Source organism: Erythranthe guttata, chromosome 10 (genome assembly GCF_056151865.1).
Source record: "Erythranthe guttata isolate IM_541 chromosome 10, IM_541, whole genome shotgun sequence".
In the NCBI taxonomy this organism is placed as follows: domain Eukaryota; kingdom Viridiplantae; phylum Streptophyta; class Magnoliopsida; order Lamiales; family Phrymaceae; genus Erythranthe; species Erythranthe guttata.
The window spans coordinates 17,124,861-17,148,567 of NC_142542.1; the positions used below are offsets into that span (position 1 = coordinate 17,124,861).

General features: G+C 38.5%; 2 protein-coding genes across 2 annotated transcripts; one reads left to right on the forward strand and one right to left on the reverse strand.

Annotated features, from left to right (window-relative positions):
- The first annotated feature begins 832 nt into the window (after nucleotides 1–832).
- LOC105958373 (tetraspanin-8) lies at nucleotides 833–2,818 on the forward strand. Its single transcript, XM_012982382.2, has 2 exons — nucleotides 833–1,496; nucleotides 2,285–2,818. The coding sequence occupies exons 1-2, from the start codon at nucleotides 999–1,001 to the stop codon at nucleotides 2,588–2,590; spliced, it is 804 nt and encodes a 267-aa protein (XP_012837836.1). The 5' UTR covers nucleotides 833–998; the 3' UTR covers nucleotides 2,591–2,818.
- Nucleotides 2,819–4,323: 1,505 nt separating this feature from the next.
- Nucleotides 4,324–13,388, reverse strand: LOC105958367 (WAT1-related protein At4g30420). Its single transcript, XM_088824139.1, has 7 exons — nucleotides 13,024–13,388; nucleotides 12,819–12,887; nucleotides 6,772–6,888; nucleotides 6,440–6,671; nucleotides 6,171–6,332; nucleotides 5,239–5,387; nucleotides 4,324–4,678 (listed from the first exon to the last, which is right to left on the reverse strand). Exons 1-7 carry the CDS (start codon nucleotides 13,194–13,196, stop codon nucleotides 4,495–4,497), a joined length of 1,086 nt encoding a protein of 361 aa, XP_088680265.1. The 5' UTR covers nucleotides 13,197–13,388; the 3' UTR covers nucleotides 4,324–4,494.
- Between the last annotated feature and the right edge of the window lie 10,319 nt (nucleotides 13,389–23,707).

The following is a 23,707-nucleotide window of genomic DNA, read 5'->3' on the forward strand; positions in this document are numbered from 1 at the left end:
TGTTGCACAATGTCTTCCAAAAATTGACTTTTGGGGCAAAATGCAACTAAAATAGTATTTCGAAGGGTGAGTATACTTTTTTTGAATTTTATAGGGGGGAAAGTGCAAAAATGTAAAATTTATAGGGGGTGTGCATTTCATCTAGGGCTCCTTCGACCCTACACCCGGTGATAAACACCGGATGGGTCTTCTGCTGTCACATGTCCCTTTTTTTATTTTTCTAAAACCCCTAAAGGTAAACTCTAGCGGGGAATATATTATAAAATATAAAGAAGAGACACCTGGTGTAGGGTCGAACAAATCTTCATGTAGATATTTCACAAACTGAACGTTCATTTCAGGGGTATTTTTGTTTTATAAATAAAACGGTTTTTCTGTAAATACACAAACTTCATACCTCATTACGGTTATATCACAATTAGCACTAAAATTTTAAAATTTGAAAAGTAAACGAATATTAGCGTTGTTGATTTACAGTTTTTAATTATATTTCAATATTAAGATATATAATTTCTTTTCTTATCATAATGCAAATAGAAATTAACTGGGGTTAGTGCCAGGTGGTTACCCTTTAATTTCAAAATCTGAAACACAGTAACAGACGGTCACCGAAAACCGTGACAGCACAGCGTACCGCCGTTACACGAACAAATTTGACCGTTATCCCCCCCCCCACCCCCCACCACCCCGCGGTCCACGTTTCCAAGCGAAAACTCAACTGCAGCGTTCACCCAATCAACACGCGAGTACTTTTTCAAATATCCATACTCTCACAGTCCCACACGTAATAACCCACACGCGCCAACGCGTCGTTCCATGTCGGTTTTTTCTTCCTTCCTTCACCCCCTTTTTACACATATATATATACGAATCTCACCCCCACTCAATTTCCATCCAGTTTTCTTCCTTCCTTCAATCCTTTCAATTTTTTTTTCTCAGATCTCCAATTGATAAACAATAATCAAAAATCACAGACGAAAAATCGTAAAAAAAAAAAAATGGTGCGAATCAGTAACAATTTAGTCGGAATTCTGAACATCGTGACGCTCCTCCTCTCGATTCCGATAATCGGCGGCGGAATATGGCTGTCGAAGCAGGCGAACACGGAGTGCGAGCAGTTTCTCGACAAGCCGGTGATTGCGCTGGGTGTGTTCATCCTGCTGGTTTCCATAGCCGGCTTGATCGGATCTTGCTGCAAGGTTTCGTGGCTGCTGTGGGTGTATCTATTGGTCATGTTCCTGTTGATTCTGCTGCTCTTCTGCTTCACCGTTTTCGCGTTCGTGGTGACGAACAAGGGCGCCGGCGAGGCGATTTCGGAGAGGGGTTACAAGGAGTACAGGCTCGGCGACTACTCGAATTGGTTGCAGAAGAGAGTCAACAACCACTGGACCAAGATTAGGAGCTGTTTGGTTGACAGTAAGATTTGCCAGAAGCTGCTTGATTCTGGCTCTACTCCTGTTGAAGTCTTCTACAAAGAACGCCTCGGCGCTCTTCAGGTATATATATATTCCTGTGCCTGTTTGTGATTTGTGTGTGTGTGTGTGTGTGTGTGTGTGTGTGTGGATCGGTTTATGTATGTCTGTTCATATGTATGGTTTCGATTTTTGTTCGTGTCCTTGGTACTGTTTTTTCACGAATTCGATTTGATTGAATTTCGATTGAATTTGATTTTCACGAATTTGATTTGATTGAATTGCATAGGTTATTTTGAATTATTAAGAGTAAACATAGGGGTGTTGATTATTGAATGCAACTAACATGATAATTTGATTTTGATAGGGCTTTTTTGTTGTGGTATAACTAACATGGTGTACATGTTTGGAGAGTATTTCTGCAATGAACTTGTATCGAAACAAACTTTTCTTGCCCGATAGAATCTAATAAAAATGGTTGAAAAAGCTTATCATGATGATTTTTGACCTTTGGTTAATCATTTACTTTTTGAGGGGTAGCGATTTTAGAAACGGAAGGATGTCGAGAATAATAGATAGTCAGTCGCAAAATCGAACATCTTCTTTGTGTTGGTAATTCGTATCTTTTTGCATTTATGTTTGTTTTGGTTGGCTATTAGTTCTTTTTATAAAGTTGAGTGTCTTTTAAGTTGGTTTTGGGTATTTCTTGAAAGTGGATCTCCTTTTACTTTATCAAATTGCACTCACCTTCGAAAATCATTTGCACTCGTTGCTGATATACGTACAATATGTGGTCGGGTGGATCATCTTCTGTCGAATTTCATAAATTAAATACTGAATTTGCGATATATTTTGTTTTTTTGTTATGACAGTCGGGTTGTTGTAAGCCATCGAACGACTGCAAGTTTGAGTACTCGAGCCCCACAAACTGGACACAAACAGGAACATCAACATTGAATGCAAATCCCGATTGCAGTGTATGGAGCAACGACCCAAACGTGCTCTGCTACAACTGCCAATCGTGCAAGGCTGGACTGCTCGACAATATCAAGAGCGATTGGAAGAGAGTTGCTGTCATTAACGTTATATTCCTCGTCTTCCTCATCATCGTCTACTCAATCGGATGCTGTGCTTTCAGAAACAACAGAGAGGATAATTCTTGGAAACGCTACCCTTGAAGAACCCCATCGTGTGTTTCATTGTTAAGGTTGTGTTTTGAGTAGAGAGATATATCTTTCTTCGTTTCTTGCATTTTTTTTTCGTACATCATCAGATATTGTTCTTGCTGGTTTTTATTAGGTGTACAGTGATTTGCCTCTCTATTCAGATTCATACCATATTGTGTTTACTAGATTTCTTTCCGTTATTACATATATATCTTATGGGCATTTTTTTGCTTTATTTAATTTGCTTCTTTATTGATTAGTTAGATATATCAATTAAATTGGCTATATTTTAATTTAGATCTTGTATATATAACAGGGGGGTAATTAAAGGTTTTCATAGTAAAGGGGAGTTAAGTGAAGGTTTTTTTTTACAGGGGATGAAAGTGAAATTAACCAAAGAGGATAAGGACTAACATGTTTTCAAATTGAAATAAATTATTGAGTGCTGGACCAGAAAAAAAAGGAATTGATATCTGGCCACTAGTTTTAGCAACAAATTTCAAGTGGATGCACCTACCGTTTCTAAATTATTTTGGTTTCAATATCTAAATTGACGTTTGTCGACTTTGTGCTGGCCAATTCTATCTTGATTGAAATTATACTCTGTTCTGCAATATCTGTCATTATAATTTTGTTATTCGTACATTATGTGTTTTTAGTATTCAAATACTGCATTAATTTAATTACATGTTTTTCAATTTTGCCCTATTTAGTGCTCTCTAACACTCAATTCGCATCAAATCAAGACCAAATTTATTGAGTTTTTAAGGTTTCTGCAAATGTGAAAACCGACACCTAGGAACGGAGGTAATATTTTGTTTCTTTATTATGTGGGTTTAACTTAAATTGGGACTTGCAAGATTTTACTATTACTTTCCCCAAGTTTTTCAATGTATACCAATGATCCGAACCTTTTTAAAGTATGAACGAATAAATTATGTAAAAATTAAACATCGAGCAGCTTGCGCTTGGTTCTTGTCTGATTTGATTAAAACTTGTTTGAGCTGAACTCGATTGCTGATCGAATCAAGTTAAATTTATAAAGTTCGATAATAATTCAAATAAGTTTGAACAATCAATTGTTCGATTTGACTCAATTAATTTTGTGCCTTAGAACTCTTTAAATCATTTACATGCATGTCACTATCCTCTTAGATGGAAGTTTACTCAAATGTCCACTTTTAGATCGTTCCGTTTACATCGTTATCCCTCCGTCATATTTTCGTAAACTTCTAAGATCATAATTTTTTTTGATCAACTTCTTGTTTTTCCAGATCATAATTTTTTTTGATTAACTTCTTGTTTTTCCTGTAAACAATTTTGATATTTTTATGGAATGGCCTTGTAATTTGTTTCGAAAAGAAGCGACAAAGTAATAAAAAAATTACTAGTAAGAACAATATTAAGTTTATTTGACTTAGAATGGGATTTTCACCATTTTCTAATTCGATTTTGGCAAAATACAAAATACAAAAATTGTAGCTCTTTGTGATTGCTTTTTAATTCAACCTGAGTCAACAAATTAGAGTGTCTGATGATAAAGTAATGCATGAATGAGTTACGTTTTGAATTTTAGATAACTTAAATTATCAAATTTGTGGAAAATATTCATTGATTCATGAATAACTTTCCCATGTGATAACCAATCTTGGTGATTCAAGTTGCATTTGCAATCTAGCTCGAAGAATTACATATTTTATGTTTTGAATTTTGCCTAATCCAGACTAAAAAAATGTCAAACATTACATTTAAAGTTGAAACGGTATTATTTAAATCTGAAACGACATTTACCACACTCCAGAGTCTACAAATATTATAAACTTTAGTTGAGACCCAAATTAATAATTTAATTATTGTGACGTCACACGTACATTGATTGATGAATTTTTTTTTTTTTATAAAAACAAGATTCTCAATTAGATTATTTTCTCAGGCAAAAGTGGCTCTTCCAAATCAATAATTTGATTGTCCAATATTATTTGATCAGCTTCACTTTGCTTCTTCAGTTGACTTGTCTCTTCCTTCTTCTCTTCATTGTCTTTTGCTTTACCCCATAACACAATATACAATCCAATAATAACAGCCAATGCACCTACCAATCTAATTAACAAATTTGCATATATTCATTCGACAATTAAATAAATTTGTTTATCTAGCTAGAATATTAATTATGATAATATATAAAATATGGTAAATTATGGCCACCCCTGAGATAATATCAAATCACGAAAAAATCCCTTTTGTTTGGGTAATTACGACCACTCCCAATTATGAATCTTCTCACACGTCCACCCTTATGATGTCTAATTCAACAGAACCTTCTAGATTCCCTGAAATGTTCCCTAGTTTGTACTCGTTTTGTGCGAAATTGCAGTTTCTACTGCACCGCAATATGATATTTACAAGTCAAGAGACACATCTTATGATCATCTTGTTTCAAAATGTGGAGCTCAAATGGGGTAAAACGGGTACAAACTGGAGAATATTCTACATAATCTAGAAGATTCTACTAAATCTGACATCGCAAAGAGTGGATATATAAGAATATTCATAATTGAGGGGATGATTGTAATTATCCAAACATGAGGGATTTTTTTTCGTAATTTAAACTTACCTCAGGAGATGGCCGTAATTTACCACATATATAACATGAGAAGTACCTTCCAGTGTACATCTCCTCATGCAGAAAGGTACAAGCGAGGACAGTTACTACAACGGCACAAAGAGGATTGAACATAGCACTGAAGAAGGGTCCTTTCCTTGCAATGCACCAAATTTGACCAAAGAAAGCTACTGCTGATACTAAACCCTATAAATTACACATATAATTAATTTAAATATTTTTTGGATTTTTTTTTTCGCTTTTCATTTAATTATTAGTTCTTGCTGCATAAAAACAAAATTGTATAAAAGTGAAATATATTATTTAATATTAGAATAAAAAAAAAATTGTTGAATGACCATGTCAACTAAAAGCTTAAGAGTTGTTAAGTAAAATGTATTATTTAATATTAAGAGTAAATTATACTATACCTCTGAGGTATGCTAAAATAATTTTAAGGTTCTTGTGGTCTTGGTAATTACAACCACACCCTTGAAACAATAGCCAAGATTTCATGTCCTGAGGACCGATATGCACTGCATTTGTTTCCCACGGGGCCGTTAATGCTACCATAGACGAAAATTTATAAATAGTATATAAAATAATAATGATTTAATAAATGTTAGGAGAACAATGTCACCCCTATCGTTAGAACACTAACATAATAACTTATTTAATGCATTATTCTGTTACGATTTCTCACACTGTTCTAATCACCGATACTACAGGGACCTTAAAGTTATTTTAGCATACATCAGGGGTAGGTATAAATTATCCTAATATTAATATCTCCAATATATCCCATCCTTCAAGTATAGACAAATTACATTTGAAGCCATGCACTTAAAATAATTGAAATGGGTGACGATGGGATTCAAACTCAGGACGTTCCATTTAGCATGACTCTGATACTATAACCACTAGTAAAATGAATCATTTAATATTAATATTTTCAATAAAAAACATTGCATAACTAATAATAACACTTACAGCATAGAGGCAGCACAATATTTCAAGAGAGGAATTGAGTTTCCAATTAGCTTTCGAATTGGGCTCAAAGAGAATAGTCAATATTCCAGATTGAATTGATGCCAATAAACACATCCAAGCTGTTAATGAAAGATGATCAGGGTAGCATGTAGCTATCTGGACCTGTTCAATTTCAGCATCAGTTATTGTTCTAATTAAAGTATTGGATAATAATAATAATAATTAATATTATTATTATTTTTGAAAATCTTGAGGTAGTATTTATGTACCTGCAAAATAAGCCCGACTGACCAGCAACAGGAGCTTCCGAAGAGTAGCAAAATACCCAGTAACCATGTATTTTCTTGTTCTCCCATATTGTAGAAAACGGAATTTATTGGTTCCGTGTTTAGTAATTTCGGACCTTTTACTAGTGCCATGGTAATTGCACCCGTTACGCTGAAAAGTGTCCCGACGATTTTAGCCACACTTCTCAAGCTTCTCAAATGGACTTTCTCTAATCTGATTTATTAATTTTTTAATTATGAAATTGTTTGATATGATAAAAAAAATATGAAAGAAATTGATTATATTTGAGGGTGTGTGTAGTTGAATTAATTACCCCATGGTATAAGCCATTATAAAGGTGATTGCAGGTACCAAATTCCCCAATGCACTTGCCGATGACGACGAGGCTAGGTACAAACCCTCGAAGTAGAGGTTTTGATTTAGTGTCACACTGCAATACTAAATTAGTTAAAAATGTAAATCACAACTATTAGCGTATATTATTATTATTATTATTATTATTTATTATAGTTACCTTATACATTAGGTTACCTTGTATATTGGATTACCTTGTGTAGTAGGTTAGGGTTTCCTACATGTAACTATATATATTCTCAATATACGTAAGAGATATCATTCTCTCTTCTCTCCAAATATTCTCCTTCTATCATGGTATCAAGCCAAAAACCCTAGCCGCCGTTTCTCTCCTTCTTCAAATTTTTTTTTTCTCGTTCTGCCTTCTTCAATTTTTTTTCTTCACGTTCTGCCTCCTTCTCTTCAACCATGGCCACCGAAACACCAACACCCCCCATGATTTCTAACCCTTTTCACCTTGCTCATGCTATATCTAACATCAAAGCCCTTATTCCCGTAACCCTGGATATTAAAAATCCGAACTATCAAAAGTGGAGCCACTTCTTCACCATCACCGCAGGTCGATTCTGCCTCACCGATCTGCTTCTCGGAAACAAAAAGCCCGACAACATCTCCGCCGATGAATGGCAACGTGCGGATTACCTCCTCCAATCTTGGATCTATGGCACCATAACCGAGGACCTCTCAAGCATGGTTCTCTCCAAAACCGCAATGGCCCATGATCTGTGGAAGGCCCTCGCCTCTCTCTTTACAGACAACGAAGACTATCGGGCCATCCAACTCGAAGAACAGTTCAAGTCCCTCAAGAAAGGATTTCTTTCGATCCATGATTATTGTCAACTTCTCAAAACCACTGCCGACAACTTGGCAGACGTCGGCAACCCCGTGTCAGACAAGCAACTCGTCCTCCAAACCCTCCACGGCTTACCAAAACATTACGGGACCATTGTCAATCTAATCTCCTTCCAAACTCCGCTGCCATCTTTTCTCCAAACACGTTCACTACTCCAGATGGAAGAACATCGCATTGCTGAACCGGAACAGACCCCTACTGTTCTCTACGCATCTCGCCCCAACAGTTCCAACAGTTGGCCGAACAGTTCCAACAGTTGGCCCAACACTTCCAGCAATTATCGAGGTGGTGGTTCTTGGCGCAATCAGCGAGGTGGCGGTCGCACAAATCGTCGTGGCGGTCGTGGTCAGTCACGACATCCGATGCAACACTACGGTTACAATCAATTTCACTACCAATCGCAACCTTGGCGGGCCCCTTATACGCCTCAGACATCTTCATCGATTCTTGGACCCCCCCCAAGCTCTCCTGGTCCTTATCATGCTCCTACAGCTCATGCTTATTTCGTTGGACAGCAAGATCCCCAACAGCACGTGAACTGTTCCAACAGTTCGTCGAACAGTGGTCCCCTACAGCCAACAGATCTTGCCACTCATCTCAACACGTTGACTCTTCAGTCATCGAGCGAACCTCAGTGGTTTATGGACACGGGCGCCTCATCTCACATGGCACCTCACTCAGGTAATTTCCATTTTATTTTTAATCCTAGTAATAATTTTCCCAAGCATGTCATCGTTGGTAATGGCTCCACTGTTCCTATCCATAAAATTGGCCACACCATCCTACCCTCTACCCCATTTCGTCTAACCAATGTCTATGTTACTCCTCACATCATTAAGAACCTTGTGTCTGTCCGAAAATTCACTAGAGATAACTCTTGTTCAGTTGAATTTGACCCTTATGGCTTTTCTGTGAAGGACCTTCGGACCAGAACACTCATCCTCAGGTGCAATAGCTCCGGTGATTTATACCCTATTGGCGCCCCTTCTCCCAGCCCATCCGCAACCGCCCTCCTTGCTCACACCACGTCTGTCTCCTCTACTACATGGCATCGTCGTCTCGGTCACCCGGGAAACCCTGTCATGTCTCGTCTTTTTTCTTCCAATTTAATTTCTAGTACCAAAGACCCACGGGAGTCCCTTTGTAATGCTTGTCAATTAGGCAAACATTCTCGCTTACCTTTCTTTACTAGTCATTCTATTACCGTTGCACCTTTTGAAATTATTCATGCTGATCTGTGGACCTCTCCTATTTCTAGTATTTCTGGTTTCAAATATTACCTCGTACTAATAGATGATTTCACCCACTATACATGGACTTTCCCCATACACTATAAATCCGATGTTTTCTCACTGTTCCAACAGTTTCACAAACTTATACAAACACAATTTCAGCACCCCATTAAAGCTTTACAATGCGATAATGGACGTGAATTCAAAAATACAGATTTTCAAACATATTTTGCCAAACACGGTATCTTACACCGTTTCTCATGTCCCCACTCTTCCCCTCAAAACGGACATGCCGAACGCATGATCCGCACCATCACAAACATGATCCGCTCACTTCTCTTTCAAGCTTCCCTTCCCCCCCCCTATTGGGTCGAAGCCCTTCATATGGCTACACACCTCATCAACATCCTTCCTACCAAATCCACACAAAATCGCACACCACATGAATCCCTATACAAATCAAAACCCACATACTCTCACCTTCGTGTCTTCGGTTGTCTCTGTTATCCCAATCTAACCGCCACCACCCCTCACAAACTCGCCCCTCGCTCTACTCCTTGTGTCTACCTTGGTCACCCCTCATCGCACAAAGGCTATCGTTGCCTCGATCGGTCAACCGGTCGAATCATTATCTCCCGCCATGTGACCTTTGATGAAAGCCGTTTTCCATTCGCTGAACCCACCGACTCACCCCACAATTCCCCCACCTCTAATATGACCGAACCCCTGCACCCACTTCTCTTCCTTCCTCAGCCTACACAAGTCCAACCAACTGTCTCACACAACTGTCCCAACAGTTCGTCCAACAACGATACACAACCACCTACGGTTACAACCAACTGTCCCAACAGTTCGTCCGACAGTCCTCCCTCAACTACACCCATGCCCCTCCACCCGACTGCATCTCCACACCCAGCAGAATCACAGCCTCCCACTCCCGCTTCCTCACCCCCACCCAACCATCCTATGTTGACACGCAGCAAGGCCGGTATTCACAAGCCCAAAATCCCCTTGTCTCTTACCGTGTCTACCGCATCCCAAACTCCCACTACATATCGCCATGCCCTCCTTGATCCAAACTGGCGTATGGCCATACTTGAGGAATATACTGCCTTGATTAAAAATAACACATGGGATATTGTGCCCCGCCCCCCTCTACTAATGTTATCAGTGGCAAGTGGTTATATAAGCAGAAATTGAAGGCTGATGGTTCATTGGAACGGTATAAAGCACGATGGGTTGTTCGCGGTTTTGATCAACGCCCTGGCATTGATTTCGATGAAACATTCAGTCCGGTGGTCAAACCAGCAACTGTTCGAACAGTTCTCAGTATTGCTCTCTCGCGATCATGGCCTATCCACCAACTTGACGTGAAAAATGCCTTCTTACATGGCAATCTCTCTGAAACTGTCTACTGCGAGCAACCTCCCGGATTCGTCGATCCATCTCGCCCCACTCACGTGTGTCGTCTCAACAAAGCACTCTACGGCCTCAAGCAGGCACCACGTGCTTGGTACAAGCGTTTTGCATCTCACATTACTAGCATGGGGTTCAGAGAATGCAAGTCCGACACTTCACTCTTTGTGTACTGCCGCAACAGTTCCCGCGACTGTCGCAACAGTTCACGCGACTGTCGCAACAGTTCATGCGCCTACCTTCTGCTGTATGTCGATGACATTGTACTCACGGCCTCCACACCTGAATTGCTACGTTCTATCATCGCTGCCCTTACTCAAGAGTTCGCAATGAAGGATCTTGGCGATCTTCACTACTTTCTCGGCATCTCAGTCACTCGCTCGTCGAATGGGCTGTTTCTCTCTCAACGCAAGTACGCTGACGAGATACTAGAGCGTGCACACATGGCCTCCTGCAACCCTTGTCTTACGCCGGCTGACACCAAGAGCAAGTTGTCCTCGACCACTGGACCCCCCGTTGCTGACCCCACTCTTTATCGCAGCCTTGCCGGTGCACTGCAATACCTCACGTTTACTCGTCCTGACATCTGCTATGCTGTGCAACAAATATGCCTATTCATGCATGATCCGAGGGAACCTCATATGGCTGCTCTCAAGCGTATACTTCGCTACATCCGTGGGACCCTCGATCACGGCCTTCAGCTCTCCCCCAATCCGGACCTCTCCCTTATCGCCTACTCCGACGCCGATTGGGGTGGCTGCCCTGACACTCGTCGTTCGACATCGGGCTATTGTGTTTTCCTCGGCAACAACCTCATCTCTTGGTCCTCCAAACGACAGGTCACTACTTCTCGATCGAGTGCGGAGGCCGAATACCGAGCTGTCGCAAATGCCGTTGCCGAAACGACTTGGTTACGCAACCTACTTTCCGAGTTGCTCTGCCCACTTCCGAAAGCCACCATTGTCTACTGTGACAACGTTAGTGCCGTCTACCTATCCAGCAATCCCATTCAACACTCTCGTACGAAACATGTGGAGATCGATATACACTTTGTCCGAGACAAAGTTGCTTTGGGACACGTTCGAGTTCTTCACGTCCCATCCGCCTACCAGTTTGCTGATATCTTCACGAAAGGTCTCCCCACTCAACTGTTCCAACAGTTTGTTTCCAGTCTCCACGTTCTCTCCTTTCCCGTTTCGACTGCGGGGGTGTATTAGCGTATATTATTATTATTATTATTATTTATTATAGTTACCTTATACATTAGGTTACCTTGTATATTGGATTACCTTGTGTAGTAGGTTAGGGTTTCCTACATGTAACTATATATATTCTCAATATACGTAAGAGATATCATTCTCTCTTCTCTCCAAATATTTTCCTTCTATCAACAACTTTCCTTTTTTCTTTTTTTTTTTTTTTCGTGCAAGTTTACCAGTGCATTTATATGATTGAGTACGAGTTCTTTTGTTATAAATTTCGAGGAAGAAAACATTGTGATTGTTGTTGTCTTGTTGATATTGAAAGTCAACAAATTCTCTAAACAATGGTTGTGTAACTCACGAGCGAAATCGTTTTCTATATTTATGCTATAAATAGCAAAAACATATCAAGTATTTATGAAAAATTACGAATTTATAATATAACGATTTCTTTAGTTTTAAGTGACTTATTACAAATAAGTTAAGCATAGGAATATATGCTAATAAAGATAATATATATACGACGAGTTCATGACTCTCTTTGGTTTAAGGTAAATAGTAAGTAAAAAGTGGAAAATATTAGGTAAATAAATTAGTTTTCATGTTTGGTGGCAATATAAAATACTAGGTAATGTATTTAGGAGGAAAAAAATGGAAAAAAAATTAGATTAGAACACGGAAAATGAGTTTTCCTTAAAAAAATGGAAAAACTAAAAGTAAAATTTAAGGATCGTTCTCTGGATCCGGGACGGGACCTCTTTCGATTCCCTCCTTTCATTTCAACCAACTATTATCTCCTATCTCTATTCTCTTTCCCCTCCTCCGTCTTATCTCTTCTCTCTCCTCTCTCCATCTTCTCTCTTGTCACTCTCCCCTTTCTCTATCTAAGGATGGTGTTTTTTTTTTTTTTTTTTTTGAATAATAACTATATTGCCCTATCTAACCGTACCAATTTTTTACCGAAATACTTTTAATGAAACTTCGATAATGGTAGTGATTCAAGGGCGTGCTTCTGGACACCCATGAGGACAACACTTGATTTAAAAAAAAAAAAAGAAAATTATAGTTTTAGATATCTATTATATATTATTTATTACATGCATGTGATGTGAATTATGATTGCAAGATTGGGTTTTAGCTCAAGTGGTAAAAAGCTTATCTTGCATTTGATATGTTTAGTGATAAAAAAAAATATTGATTTGATTATATGGCGCTTTAATTTCTAAATCATGTATGTGAGTGATATTGAGGTTTTTTTTTTTTTTTTTTAATTTTAATTTTATTTATGTTAATAATCACTTGCCTTATAAAGGAGAGCAAAAATATCAACCAGAAGCTTTTCCACCCATACCAATATCCCTGTGTTTCTCTCCTGCACGAGTATACGAAAATGTATATATAATCGATGTAAATAAATTTGATCTCGATTATATATAATAACATTAGAAAATTAAATAAAATAAATTAATAAAGGATGAAGTTCTTGAATTGATGTAAATAGCAGATACCTTGTGAAACAAGCAAATGGAGAAATTAACAAGAAGGCTATGAATTGTCTGTAAACCACAAACACCCTTGAGCTCATTTCATGCACAAGTGCAACTCTGCTTATCAGATTTACACCTGCATACATACACTGACATACTATCAGTACAACTGTAGGCAAACTACCACTACTCATCTCTCTCTCTCTCTCTCTCTCTCTCTCTCGACTGTTTAGCTACAGGTTTCAGGGATAAATTTGCTCTGTCATTTTGGATGAAAGGTGTTTTTCAAAACGAAAAATTTGAAAATGAAAGGAATGTTTGTTCGATTCTCTATTTTAATTTAGAGGATACAACGTTTACTGTAACAGAAAAATCATGTTCAAAAGAAATTAATAACATATTTTTGAAAAATTATAAGTAGTATATGATTGATAGTGTGTATCAGTCAAATTATGTCTGACCGAGAAAAAAAATATTCTTTCTTTTTTATTAATATTAACTAGTTAAAATACACCAATCATTAAGATTTAAGGGAGAAATTAAAGAATCCGATGTTTGTATATAGTACTTAATTAAGTGGATGCATGTGCATTAGTGTCATATAATACATGTTAATTATTAATCGAAGAGCATCAATTAGGACCAGTTTTTGAAAAACAAAATTCCAAATTATGCGGTTGGCTCTTATGGTCTGCTGACTAAGGCTATGTTTGTTTAGTGCTTAATGAGCGCTGAATGAGCATAATCACTTATTCGGTCAGCAAAGTACTATTTAGTGTGTTTGATTAACATATCTGAATTGTACCATTTGATGCTGACCGATTAAGTGTAGAATATCACACTTAATGAACCAGAGATAGCTCTGAATGGATTTTGGACAATTTTATCCAATTAAAGTTTTTGAGAACTCCAACATCATTTGTCTTTTACTTCTCTTATTAAAAACTGAATCTAGAAAACATTAAATTCTTTTATTATATCAAATTTATCTCTATTAAACAATATTAATCAAAATAGAGAAAAATGTGATAAAAGCTTAAACAATTGTAAGAAAAAATATAGGGCTGGGCATTTGGGATCGGGATTCGGGATCCCGTCCTGTCCCGATCGGGATATTTTAATCCCGAATTAGGACAAAAAAACTAATAAACAAATACAAACACAGACACACACACATTATTATATATATATATATATATATATATATATATATATATATATATATATATATATATATATATATATATATATATATATATATATATATTCAAGTTGGTTTAGTGTATAAAATAATAGTAATGGAAAAAAAATGCAATATTTCATACTTTTTAGGTAAAAATATGGGATTTCCCGATCCCAATCCCGAAATATTTAGGGATACCGATATACCGGAATTTAATAATATGGGACGGGATTGGGATTTAAAATTTCTATCCCAAATCTCGAAATCCCAATCCCGAAAATCCCGAATTCCCGTCCCGAACTCACCCCTAAAAAAATATATATAAAACCTAAACAATTATGAACAAGATATAAACTATATGTAATTGTGTGACTCATTTCCTTTCGTTCTTTCGCACAGTGGTATATACACAAATTCACATAGTGATAGTGAAGAATGATATAAGAGCAATATATTACAAGAGCAGCTTATAGTTTTTAACTTAAAAAAATTGATTCTACTTGAATTATTTTATATTGAAGGATATATTGTATCTACTATTGGTCCTCGTTTTATTAAAAAAAATAGATAGAACTAATAATTTATCTATATAATAGATTTGTCTACGGGGATAAAATTGGAAAATTACATCATTCAGATATTAAAGATATTCAGTTATCAAGTAAACTTATTTGTTCAGCATTCAGCACTCCTATATTGTTCTTAACTGTTCAGATGTGTATTAAGCATTCAGCATTCAGTGCTTAATTCTGTCAAACATAGCCTAAGAAATTGTACTTAATCACTATTAAAATGTCATCAAACTATAATCCAGTTTCTTGTCGTTTCTTGGATCACCGTGTCATAAAAAGGCCCGTTTCTGAGAAGAGACGACAAAGGCAACTGATTTTTTACAAAATTTAGGGGTCCCCGTGATTTTGAAATTTTTTTTGAAAAAAATCTTTCTATATATTAGTAAGTATCTATAATATTTTTTATATGAGGACATTTACTCAAATACGATGGGAAAGTCGTATTATTGCTACTACAAACTTAAGAAGTTAGAAATGTTTTAGTTGAGTTGGTACACAATAATGAACGTGGAACAATAACTCGTGAAGCTGAATGCTGGATTATCATAAACGAATTTGAAAATCTTCGAATTTTTACGAGTTTGGATGATTGATATGATTTATTGTTTTATGTGAATAGTGTCATGCTTCAAAATGAAGGCATGTATATGGATGCAGTTTAATCAATTCTTACATCCGATCAACCATAAACGAGGAAATAATAAACCGGTTAGCTGTCTATTGAAAATGATTTGACAGAAAAACTTGATTTCAGTAGTTTGATAAGTAATTTTGCAACTTAAAAAATAAGAAAAGTTATTAGCTCGAGATTATTTATGTGCTTCTTATATCTTATATATGTTTTTAATACTTATTTTAACGTTAATATGTTGTCACGAAAAATACAATATGCATTTATTTCATGTTAATATTTAACTGAATATACAAGGGTTCCCGTTTTGACCGCCTTCACAAAGTTCGCATTGGGACTCAGAATCCTAAGAATGGGGCCAGTGTCAAAATGATAGAATAAATATGTATACACGGAACACAATTGTCTACTATACAAAATTACACGTTGTGCACAGTTTATTTTACCTTGAAAACAATTTTTTTAGGTATAAAAATAATTGTTTAATATTTTCTTTTAGCATTTTAAAATGTATGTTGCATGTGTAAAAATAGTGTGAATCTAGTAAAGTACATAAAATATGATAACATAAGTTGTCTTGATTTTATACCTTTTGGGTTGGCCTAGGACCCAGTCCAGTTCCTATTTTAAGATTTAGTTTTTGTTGTTACCCAATTTGAAATTATAGAATTCAAACATGGATGATAAATGATTATTTGAAAACAATTTCAAAGAAGGCGTTGAGCGCACGCCTGAGATAAACGGAATCGGGGAGTAGTTGGGTCGAAATGCCCCAGAAGCCCAACCTCTAGAAATGTCCTGTAAAAAGATCTAGGAGAGGCCAAGGCCCAATGTCTGATAGCCCATTTCCGTCCCACGTGGACGGTTGATATATGTGACTATATTTCGGTTATGACAGAGACGAAAAGCCCGCAGTTTGATGTGGACCAAACAAATGCCCACTAATTGACACCTAAAGTAAAAGGGCGAACATATACGCGAACTCTCTCCAATTGCACTAGCTGAGCTCGCCTAGCAAACAAAAAGCTCGCTGGCGATAGGAATACAACCCGGGAAGATCGCATCACTCCCACATGTGAATATGACCTAAGTTAGAAGAGGGCCCTACCGCCCCACTCCTAATGGCAAATATAAATACAGTCTCGAAAGCCAAGGAAGCAGGTATCACACAAACACTACATATTGTTATCTACATTTCTTACTGACTTGACCGTCGGAGTGCTAACGCCGATAGATATCTCCCGGAACCCAACACTTTTTTTTTGCAGGTCTTCCAAGGACTTCTTGGGCTATCTATGTGGTCCCATACCATCTCCTTCACAATCAGTACGCAATACCAGAATTCAAAGGGTTTTTTTTATCAAATACCGAATCAAATTTTGAATTCGGTATTTGGCACTACCAAATTCTCGGTTCGGATCGGTACGGTCGGTTTAGCGGCCGAGTGGACACTCCCAAGTCCAACTAATTCAACAACCTCTATTTAATAATGGATGACTCATCAAAATCTCCTTAGCTTGTGAAGGATTATTTTAACCAAGCTCTATTTTTTTATATTATCATTTTGTGGAGGTGACCATTATTGATATTAAATAAAAATATTCAATATTGCACATTCGTCAAGGGGAGAGTTGGCCGTAGCACATGATTAGTTAGTTGTTAGTTAGTACCGGCATTTATTCCTGTTTTTTCCAGGCTATGAACTAGTTGGCAAATTGAATTGAATTGAATTAATTATATAATTCAATATACTTTGACTTTCTTGATTTTATGATTAAATTTAGGATATATGGTACGTAAATTACCATTAGTTTGGCATATTGCACCCTTAAGTTTCATTTATTATTTATTTATTTATTTATTTATTTAATATTTATTATTATTATTAATTATCATCTACCAGAATTAGTGAAATGTACAGTACGTAGTGAGTAGTGAATTACCCACAAAAAGATTAATAGTAGGGTTAAAAATCAAAAGTGACAACTAAAGATGAATATGTTAGGGGTCCAACTTTTTGATGTAACACAACATTCCAAGTTATGTTGCTTTCACTTATTTCTATTTAATTTTTTGTATGTTTTTATTTTCTCCTTTCGTAATTTCCAATAAAAGAAAAATCTAGTAAATGGAACCGAAATAGTTACCGAAGCCCAAATCCGAAACCCGAAACTTGAAATCAAATCTAGTATATACTTTTCACTTTAAGTTTGAAACCTTAGTAATAACGTTTCGAGCTATGGAAGAGACGAATATATATATATATATATATATATATATATATATATATATATATATATATATATATATATATATATATATATATATATTGATGATGCTAGTTAGTTAGATCACCTGGGGTGGTGTAGAAAATGAACTGGGAGAGCAAAGCGGATCAGTGGCTTGACAACTTGATGATCCTGAGGTACCTGCGATCATAGAACACATGAACTAAGCCGGGGGTTGATCCGGCGGAAACCCCTCCGACGCTCAAGTCAAACGTGCTGATCATAGAAATAGTCCAGAGAATACAGTTAATAGTATTGCTCAGTTAATAGGACGTACATTAATGAATGAGTTCAAACCTTTATTTATAGCTTAGTTGAGATTGTCGGGCCCAAACCTTACTTGAAGGTGATTGGGCCTCGGTGATAGTGGTCTTCGACATTGGGCTCGTGGCTCAATAGGTAAATAATTTGTAGAACCATTGGGTTGGGCCAATTAGGCATATCATTAAGCCCCCCACTGTCGAGTCGATGTGGGGGCCATATTGGAATGGGTGACAGATCGTGTTGAGAGTAAAAATTGTAGTGGTCGATGGTGTGCGAAAACGCGTTGGAGCGTGTGTCGGAGGGGCGTGAATGCGCGTTGGCGCGTAGCGCGACAAAGTTGTCGCTATGTAAGTTATTTGAGTCGTCGGTGTTGTCCCGCGACGATGTAGTAGCGAATTATCTCCTCGTGGGAGTTGTCTCGCGATAATGGGGTAGCACGGATCAAGTAGTCTCCTCGTGGGAGTTGTCTCGTCGTGGGGTAATAGAGTTGATCGAGTTATCTCCTCGTGGGAGTTGTTTCGCGATAATGTAGTAGCACGGAGCTAGTATTCTCCTCGTGGGAGTTGTTATTTATCGACATTGTCAATGTTTTGACGCGTTGCTTGTATGTGTTTACATATAGCCTTGTGCGTGATGTACTTGAGGAGGGGATCAGGCTCTCAAGAGTTTTTTTATGGGGATCGTGCCCCTTGTTAGACCTCGTGGGTCGTAAGTATGTTTGGACCGTGGCCACGTTTTAATGAAGGACGCGTCGAAAACAAGTAGATAAATTTTGAGTAATCAAGCTGGCCAGGCTATATAGATTCTCATAATATCTCTAAGTGTTTCTAGGGTTGTAATCGTGCTAACTTGAGCTTGCGATTATGTAGTGCATTGCGAGCGAGTTGTCTCTTCGAGAGAGTTGTCTTGCAGCGAAGTTGTAGGAGCATTGGATGACGCGCGATTGAGGCACGTGCGGATTGAGGTTGCTCTGATCGAGTTGTCTCCTCGTGGGAGTTGTTTCGCAGCGAGTCTTATTATCGAGCGAGGTGGTTGCACGTGGGAGTTGCCTTGCAACGGATTTGTAGTATCGAGCGAGTTGGCTCCTCGTGGGAGTTGTCTCGCTGCGGGTTGTGGTACCGAGCGAGTTGGCTCCTCGTGGGAGTTGTCTCGCTGCGGGTTCGTAGTACCGAGCGAGTTGGCTCATCGTGGGAGTTTCCTCGCTGCGGGTCGTAGGATGGAGCGAGTGGTCTCCTCGTAGGAGTTATCTCGTTGTGGGTTCGTAGACCCGAGGGAGTTGACTCCTCGTGGGAGTTGCCTCGCAACGGGTTATATGACTGAGCGAGTTATCTCCTTGTGGGAGTTGTCTTGCTGCCGGTTGTAGTACCGAGCGAGTTGGCTCCTTGTGGGAGTTGTCTCGCTACGGGTTGTAGTACCGGGCGAGTTGGCTCCTCGTGGGAGTTATCTCGCTATGGTTTCGTAGAGCCGAGGGAGTTGGCTCCTCATGGGAGTTGTCTCACTGCGGGTTGTAGGACAGAGCGAGTTATCTTCTCGTGGGAGTTGTCTCGCTACGAGTTGTAGTTCCGAGCGAGTTGGCTCCTCGTGGGAGTTGTCTCGCTGTGGATTCGTAATACCGATGGAGTTGGCTCCTCATGGGAGTTGTCTCGCAACTGTCTCCTCGTGGGAGTTATCTCGCTGTGAGTTGTGGTACCGAGGGAGTTGGCTCCTCGTGGGAGTTGCCTCGCAACGGGTGTGTAGGGCTGAGCGAGTTTGCTCCTCGTGGGAGTTGCCTCGCAACGGGTGTGTAGGGCCGAGCGAGTTTGCTCCTCGTGGGAGTTGTCTCGCAGTGGGTTTGTCTCGCAAGCCCCCACTCTCGATTCGATGTGGGAGCCTAGTCGAAAATGATACCGGATCGTGTCGAGAGTAGATCGGTGCTGTAGTGTTTCGTTAGTCGTTGGCGTGGCGTGGAGAAATAATATTTTTTATTTATTCGTTTGATAGCGAGCGCGATTTGGTAGATGCGTTGAAGAGCTCGCGCAATTTGGTTAAGCGAGGTGAAACTATCAAGCGATTTGGTGGAGCGCACAGAAATTCTTGCGCGATTTAGTAAAATGCGTCAAAATTTTCACGTGATTTGAGGTAGAATTTTGAGAGTTGCGCGCGACCTCAGGTATGCGCGTGCTATGAGGTAGGAGAGGCGGCACGCATTGTAGGACGCTGATGTGCCAGAGTTCGCGCGCACTTGGGGTCCGTGTGCGCACTAGCCCATATGGGGGGGGGGGCACGCGCCCATGTAGTGCACGGAGAGAGAGAGTGTGGAGCTGTTAAGCATTTTATGAGGAGCTGATATGGGACTTCCTCGAGAGTGACGCAGCATGTTGCTTTATTCACATTTTCTTTTTCTTTTTTGTTGTCCCGGGAAGCGTGCCGGATGCTCGCCTCGGGAATCGTGACCGTGTGCGCCTCGGGAATCGTGCCCAATTTTTTATCTCGGGAATCGTGCCTGTTTTTTTGCCTCAGGAATCGTGCCCGATTTTTTTTTTGCCTCGGGAAGCGTGCCGGATACGCGCCTTGGGAAGCGTGCCGGATGTGCGCCTCGGGAAGCGTGCCGCGCGCACCTTGGTATTCGTGCCTGCGCGCGCCTCGGGAATCGTGCCCGAGTTTTTTTTATTTTACTCTCTTTTTTCTTCTTCTTCTTTCTTCTTTCTTTCTTCTTCTAATTTTTTTTCTTTTACTCTCTTTTTCATCTTTTTCTTTTTTTTCATCTTCTTCTTTTTTCTTCTATTTTTTCATCTTCTTCTTTTTTCTTCTAACTTTTCATCTTCTTCTTTTTTCTTCTTCTTTCTTCTTCTGTTTTTTCATCTTCTTCTTTTTTTTCATCTTCTTCTTTTCATTTTCTTCTTTTTCTTGGGTTTCGCGTGCGCGATTTTACCCCTTTTTTTTTTATTTTGGTGGTTGATGTTCACCACTTGGGATGTTCTATTTTTTGAGTAGGAAGATTATACTCGTCTCTTGCGATGTGATGTGAACCCACTTGGGGTTGAAAGGTAAGGGTGATGCCCAACCTTGGGATGGGTTAACCACCCACTGTAGGATGAGGCGCTCGAGACCTATGGTCTGAGGTGAATGCACACGGTTGTGTCGTTGCTTCAGTGACAACACGAGTTGAAGCTTTCGCTGTCGTATGCTGAAGGTCCTTGTCGGTTATCTGAACCGTTAGAGGAGCCAGTAGTAGTTGATATTGTTGAAGTTTCGGCGATCATACGCTGAAGGTCCTCTTCGGTTATCTGAACCGTTCGAGGGGGTCGGAAGTAGGCCCCTAGAGAGTCGATGACCCATGGCGAGCAAAATATTTTGGGGGCACTATAAACCCCCAGGGAGTCGATAACCCTTGGCGAACGAAATATTTTGGGGGCAGATGTAAGCTCCCAGGGAGTCGATAACCCCTGGCGAGCAAAATGTTTTGGGGGCACTGTATATCCCCAGGGAGTTGATAACCCTTGGCGAGCGAGATATTTTGGGGGCAGATGTAAGTTCCCAGGAAGTCGATAACCCTTGGCGAGCGAAATATTTTGGGGGCAGATGTAAGCCCCCAGGGAGTCGATAACCCTTGGCGAGCGTTTTGGGGGCATATGTAAGCCCCCAGGGAGTCGATAACCCTTGGCGAGCGAAATATTTTGGCGGTGGTGCCATAGGTGGCTCCACATGTGGAGCAGGTGCTGGTATCGCGTTGGGAGCATTTGCTCCCATCGTGGCGATATATTGGGTCACGGCCTATGTGGCAGCGCGAGTTGAAGCTTCTGCTATCATGCGTTGGAACGCATCCTCGATTATTTGAACCATTCGAGGAGCAGGGAGTGGTGGATCGGCGAGTGGTGGGTCCCGAGGGAGGATCACCTGAACCTCGCGAGGCGGATCCATGGGACGTGGAGGAGGTGGCAAGCCAGAGCCTCCACGAGGTGGGAGGTCGTTAGCTGTGTCATTTTTTCTCCGAGCAGACGCCTCAGGAGGATCTTGTTGGCTACGTGATCTGGTTTGCATCGTTCCCACAGACGGCGCCAAAATGATGATGCTAGTTAGTTGATAGTGGTCTTCGACATTAGGCTCGTGGCCCAGTAGGTAAATAATTTGTAGGCCCATTGGGTTGGGCAAATTAGGCATATCATATATATATATATATATATATATATATATATATATATATATATATTAGTACCTCAATAAATTATAACAATCGCTTAAATAATTTTTTTTCTAGTTTTGGCTCGGGGATACATACTAATTAAATTAATATTTTGTTTAAATTTATAAAATAATACATATTTTAAAATTCATATAGACCCCAATTAGTACATAAATTGACTAAATTGACAGTGCCTATAAATCCCGCTTCAAATGGTATATTACATTTAATTTACGATAAATTTATAAAGACTTACGAAATATGATTCAATCTTCTTTTGTTTTTTTTTTATTGAAGTTGGCGATATCCCCTTCAACCTCATCGCCCACTTTTCTCAATATAGTAAGACCTTTTGGTATATTCTGTCAATATTTCATAAAATTGTTGTTTTAAGGGCTTACATCCAAGAAACGAGCTCTGTAATAGAAATATGATCATCAACTTCGTGCTATTTATGAGTCCCGTGATGGTGATCTCAAGTTCTAAACTATTTGTTCGTCGGTCAACATTTATAAAGTTAGGCTGTTTTCTATTTTCTTCAGGGTAGTTAATGAGATATTCAACATACATTTTGTTACGATAATAACAATAATAATACTAATAATTTCGTAAAATAAAGTATAAATTAATAATTATTAATCTATTGATTATTTAATATTCTGCTCGATTAATTAATAGGATTATATTAGTTCCAATTGTGTTAATTTATAAAGGTTTAACTTTATATTTTTATATACAAAACTCGATTGAGAATTAACTAATTAATTGTCATTTAATATATTAGTTAGGTACAAACCGCAGCATGCATAAATGCATAATTGAAGACTAACAATCCAACACGGACAGCAACATGCAAATACTGTGAGTATTGGTCCACGAATTAATCAAGCTCTCATTTTCAAGAGCTTAATTAGTTAACAATTGATCTTCCAAAAACAAAGTTCAATAAATTGATATTTGTATTGATCTCTCAAAATATTTATAAAAACAAAAGAAAAAAGGTTTCCCTTAATAGTAATAAAATATGTAAGAGTATTTCTATCAAATTTTTCAATTTTTTAAAATTAATAAAAGCCAATGCCAGTTTATACGACTCAATCCAAACAAATTCAATTGATCTGTTATTATGAATTTGAAATATCTTCTTCAAATTCTTCCATCTAAATGCACCATTTACGGAAAAAAAAATTATATAGATACATATTCGACCATGTGATTATTCGTTGTGTATGTTTAATTTTAGTGTCTCTATTTCTTAAAAAACTATCAACAGATGCTCATAAAATATAATCTTACACATAATAATCACACACTCTAATACTAATCGAATAGTTTTACAATGAATTCAAATCTCTCTAAATTATTATATATACTTGGTATTAAAAAAAATTGTTAATACCCCCCTCGTAAACACTGGTGGAGCCAGGATATTTTAAGTTCTGGTGGCCGAATGCATTAAAAGAATTATGAGGAAGAGCCGTTAATCCGATATACACATTTTTTTTTTATATTTCTATAAATTAATAGAGATTTGAAAAATGTTCGAGGAGGGCACGTTCCTCTGACCATATACTGGCTCTGCCACTGCTCGTATTAGCGGTGCCA

Excerpts from the sequence above, each read along its gene's own strand:
- LOC105958373 (XM_012982382.2), top strand. The coding sequence starts at position 999 with ATGGTGCGAATCAGTAACAATTTAGTCGGAATTCTGAACATCGTGACG. Across the intron at positions 1,497-2,284 it reads AACGCCTCGGCGCTCTTCAG|TCGGGTTGTTGTAAGCCATC; the intron begins GTATATATATAT and ends TTGTTATGACAG.
- LOC105958367 (XM_088824139.1), bottom strand. The coding sequence starts at position 13,196 with ATGAGTAGTGGTAGTTTGCCTACAGTTGTACTGATAGTATGTCAGTGT. Across the intron at positions 5,388-6,170 it reads TATTGTGCTGCCTCTATGCT|GGTTTAGTATCAGCAGTAGC; the intron begins GTAAGTGTTATT and ends TGTAATTTATAG. Across the intron at positions 4,679-5,238 it reads GAGGAGATGTACACTGGAAG|ATTGGTAGGTGCATTGGCTG; the intron begins GTACTTCTCATG and ends TTTGTTAATTAG.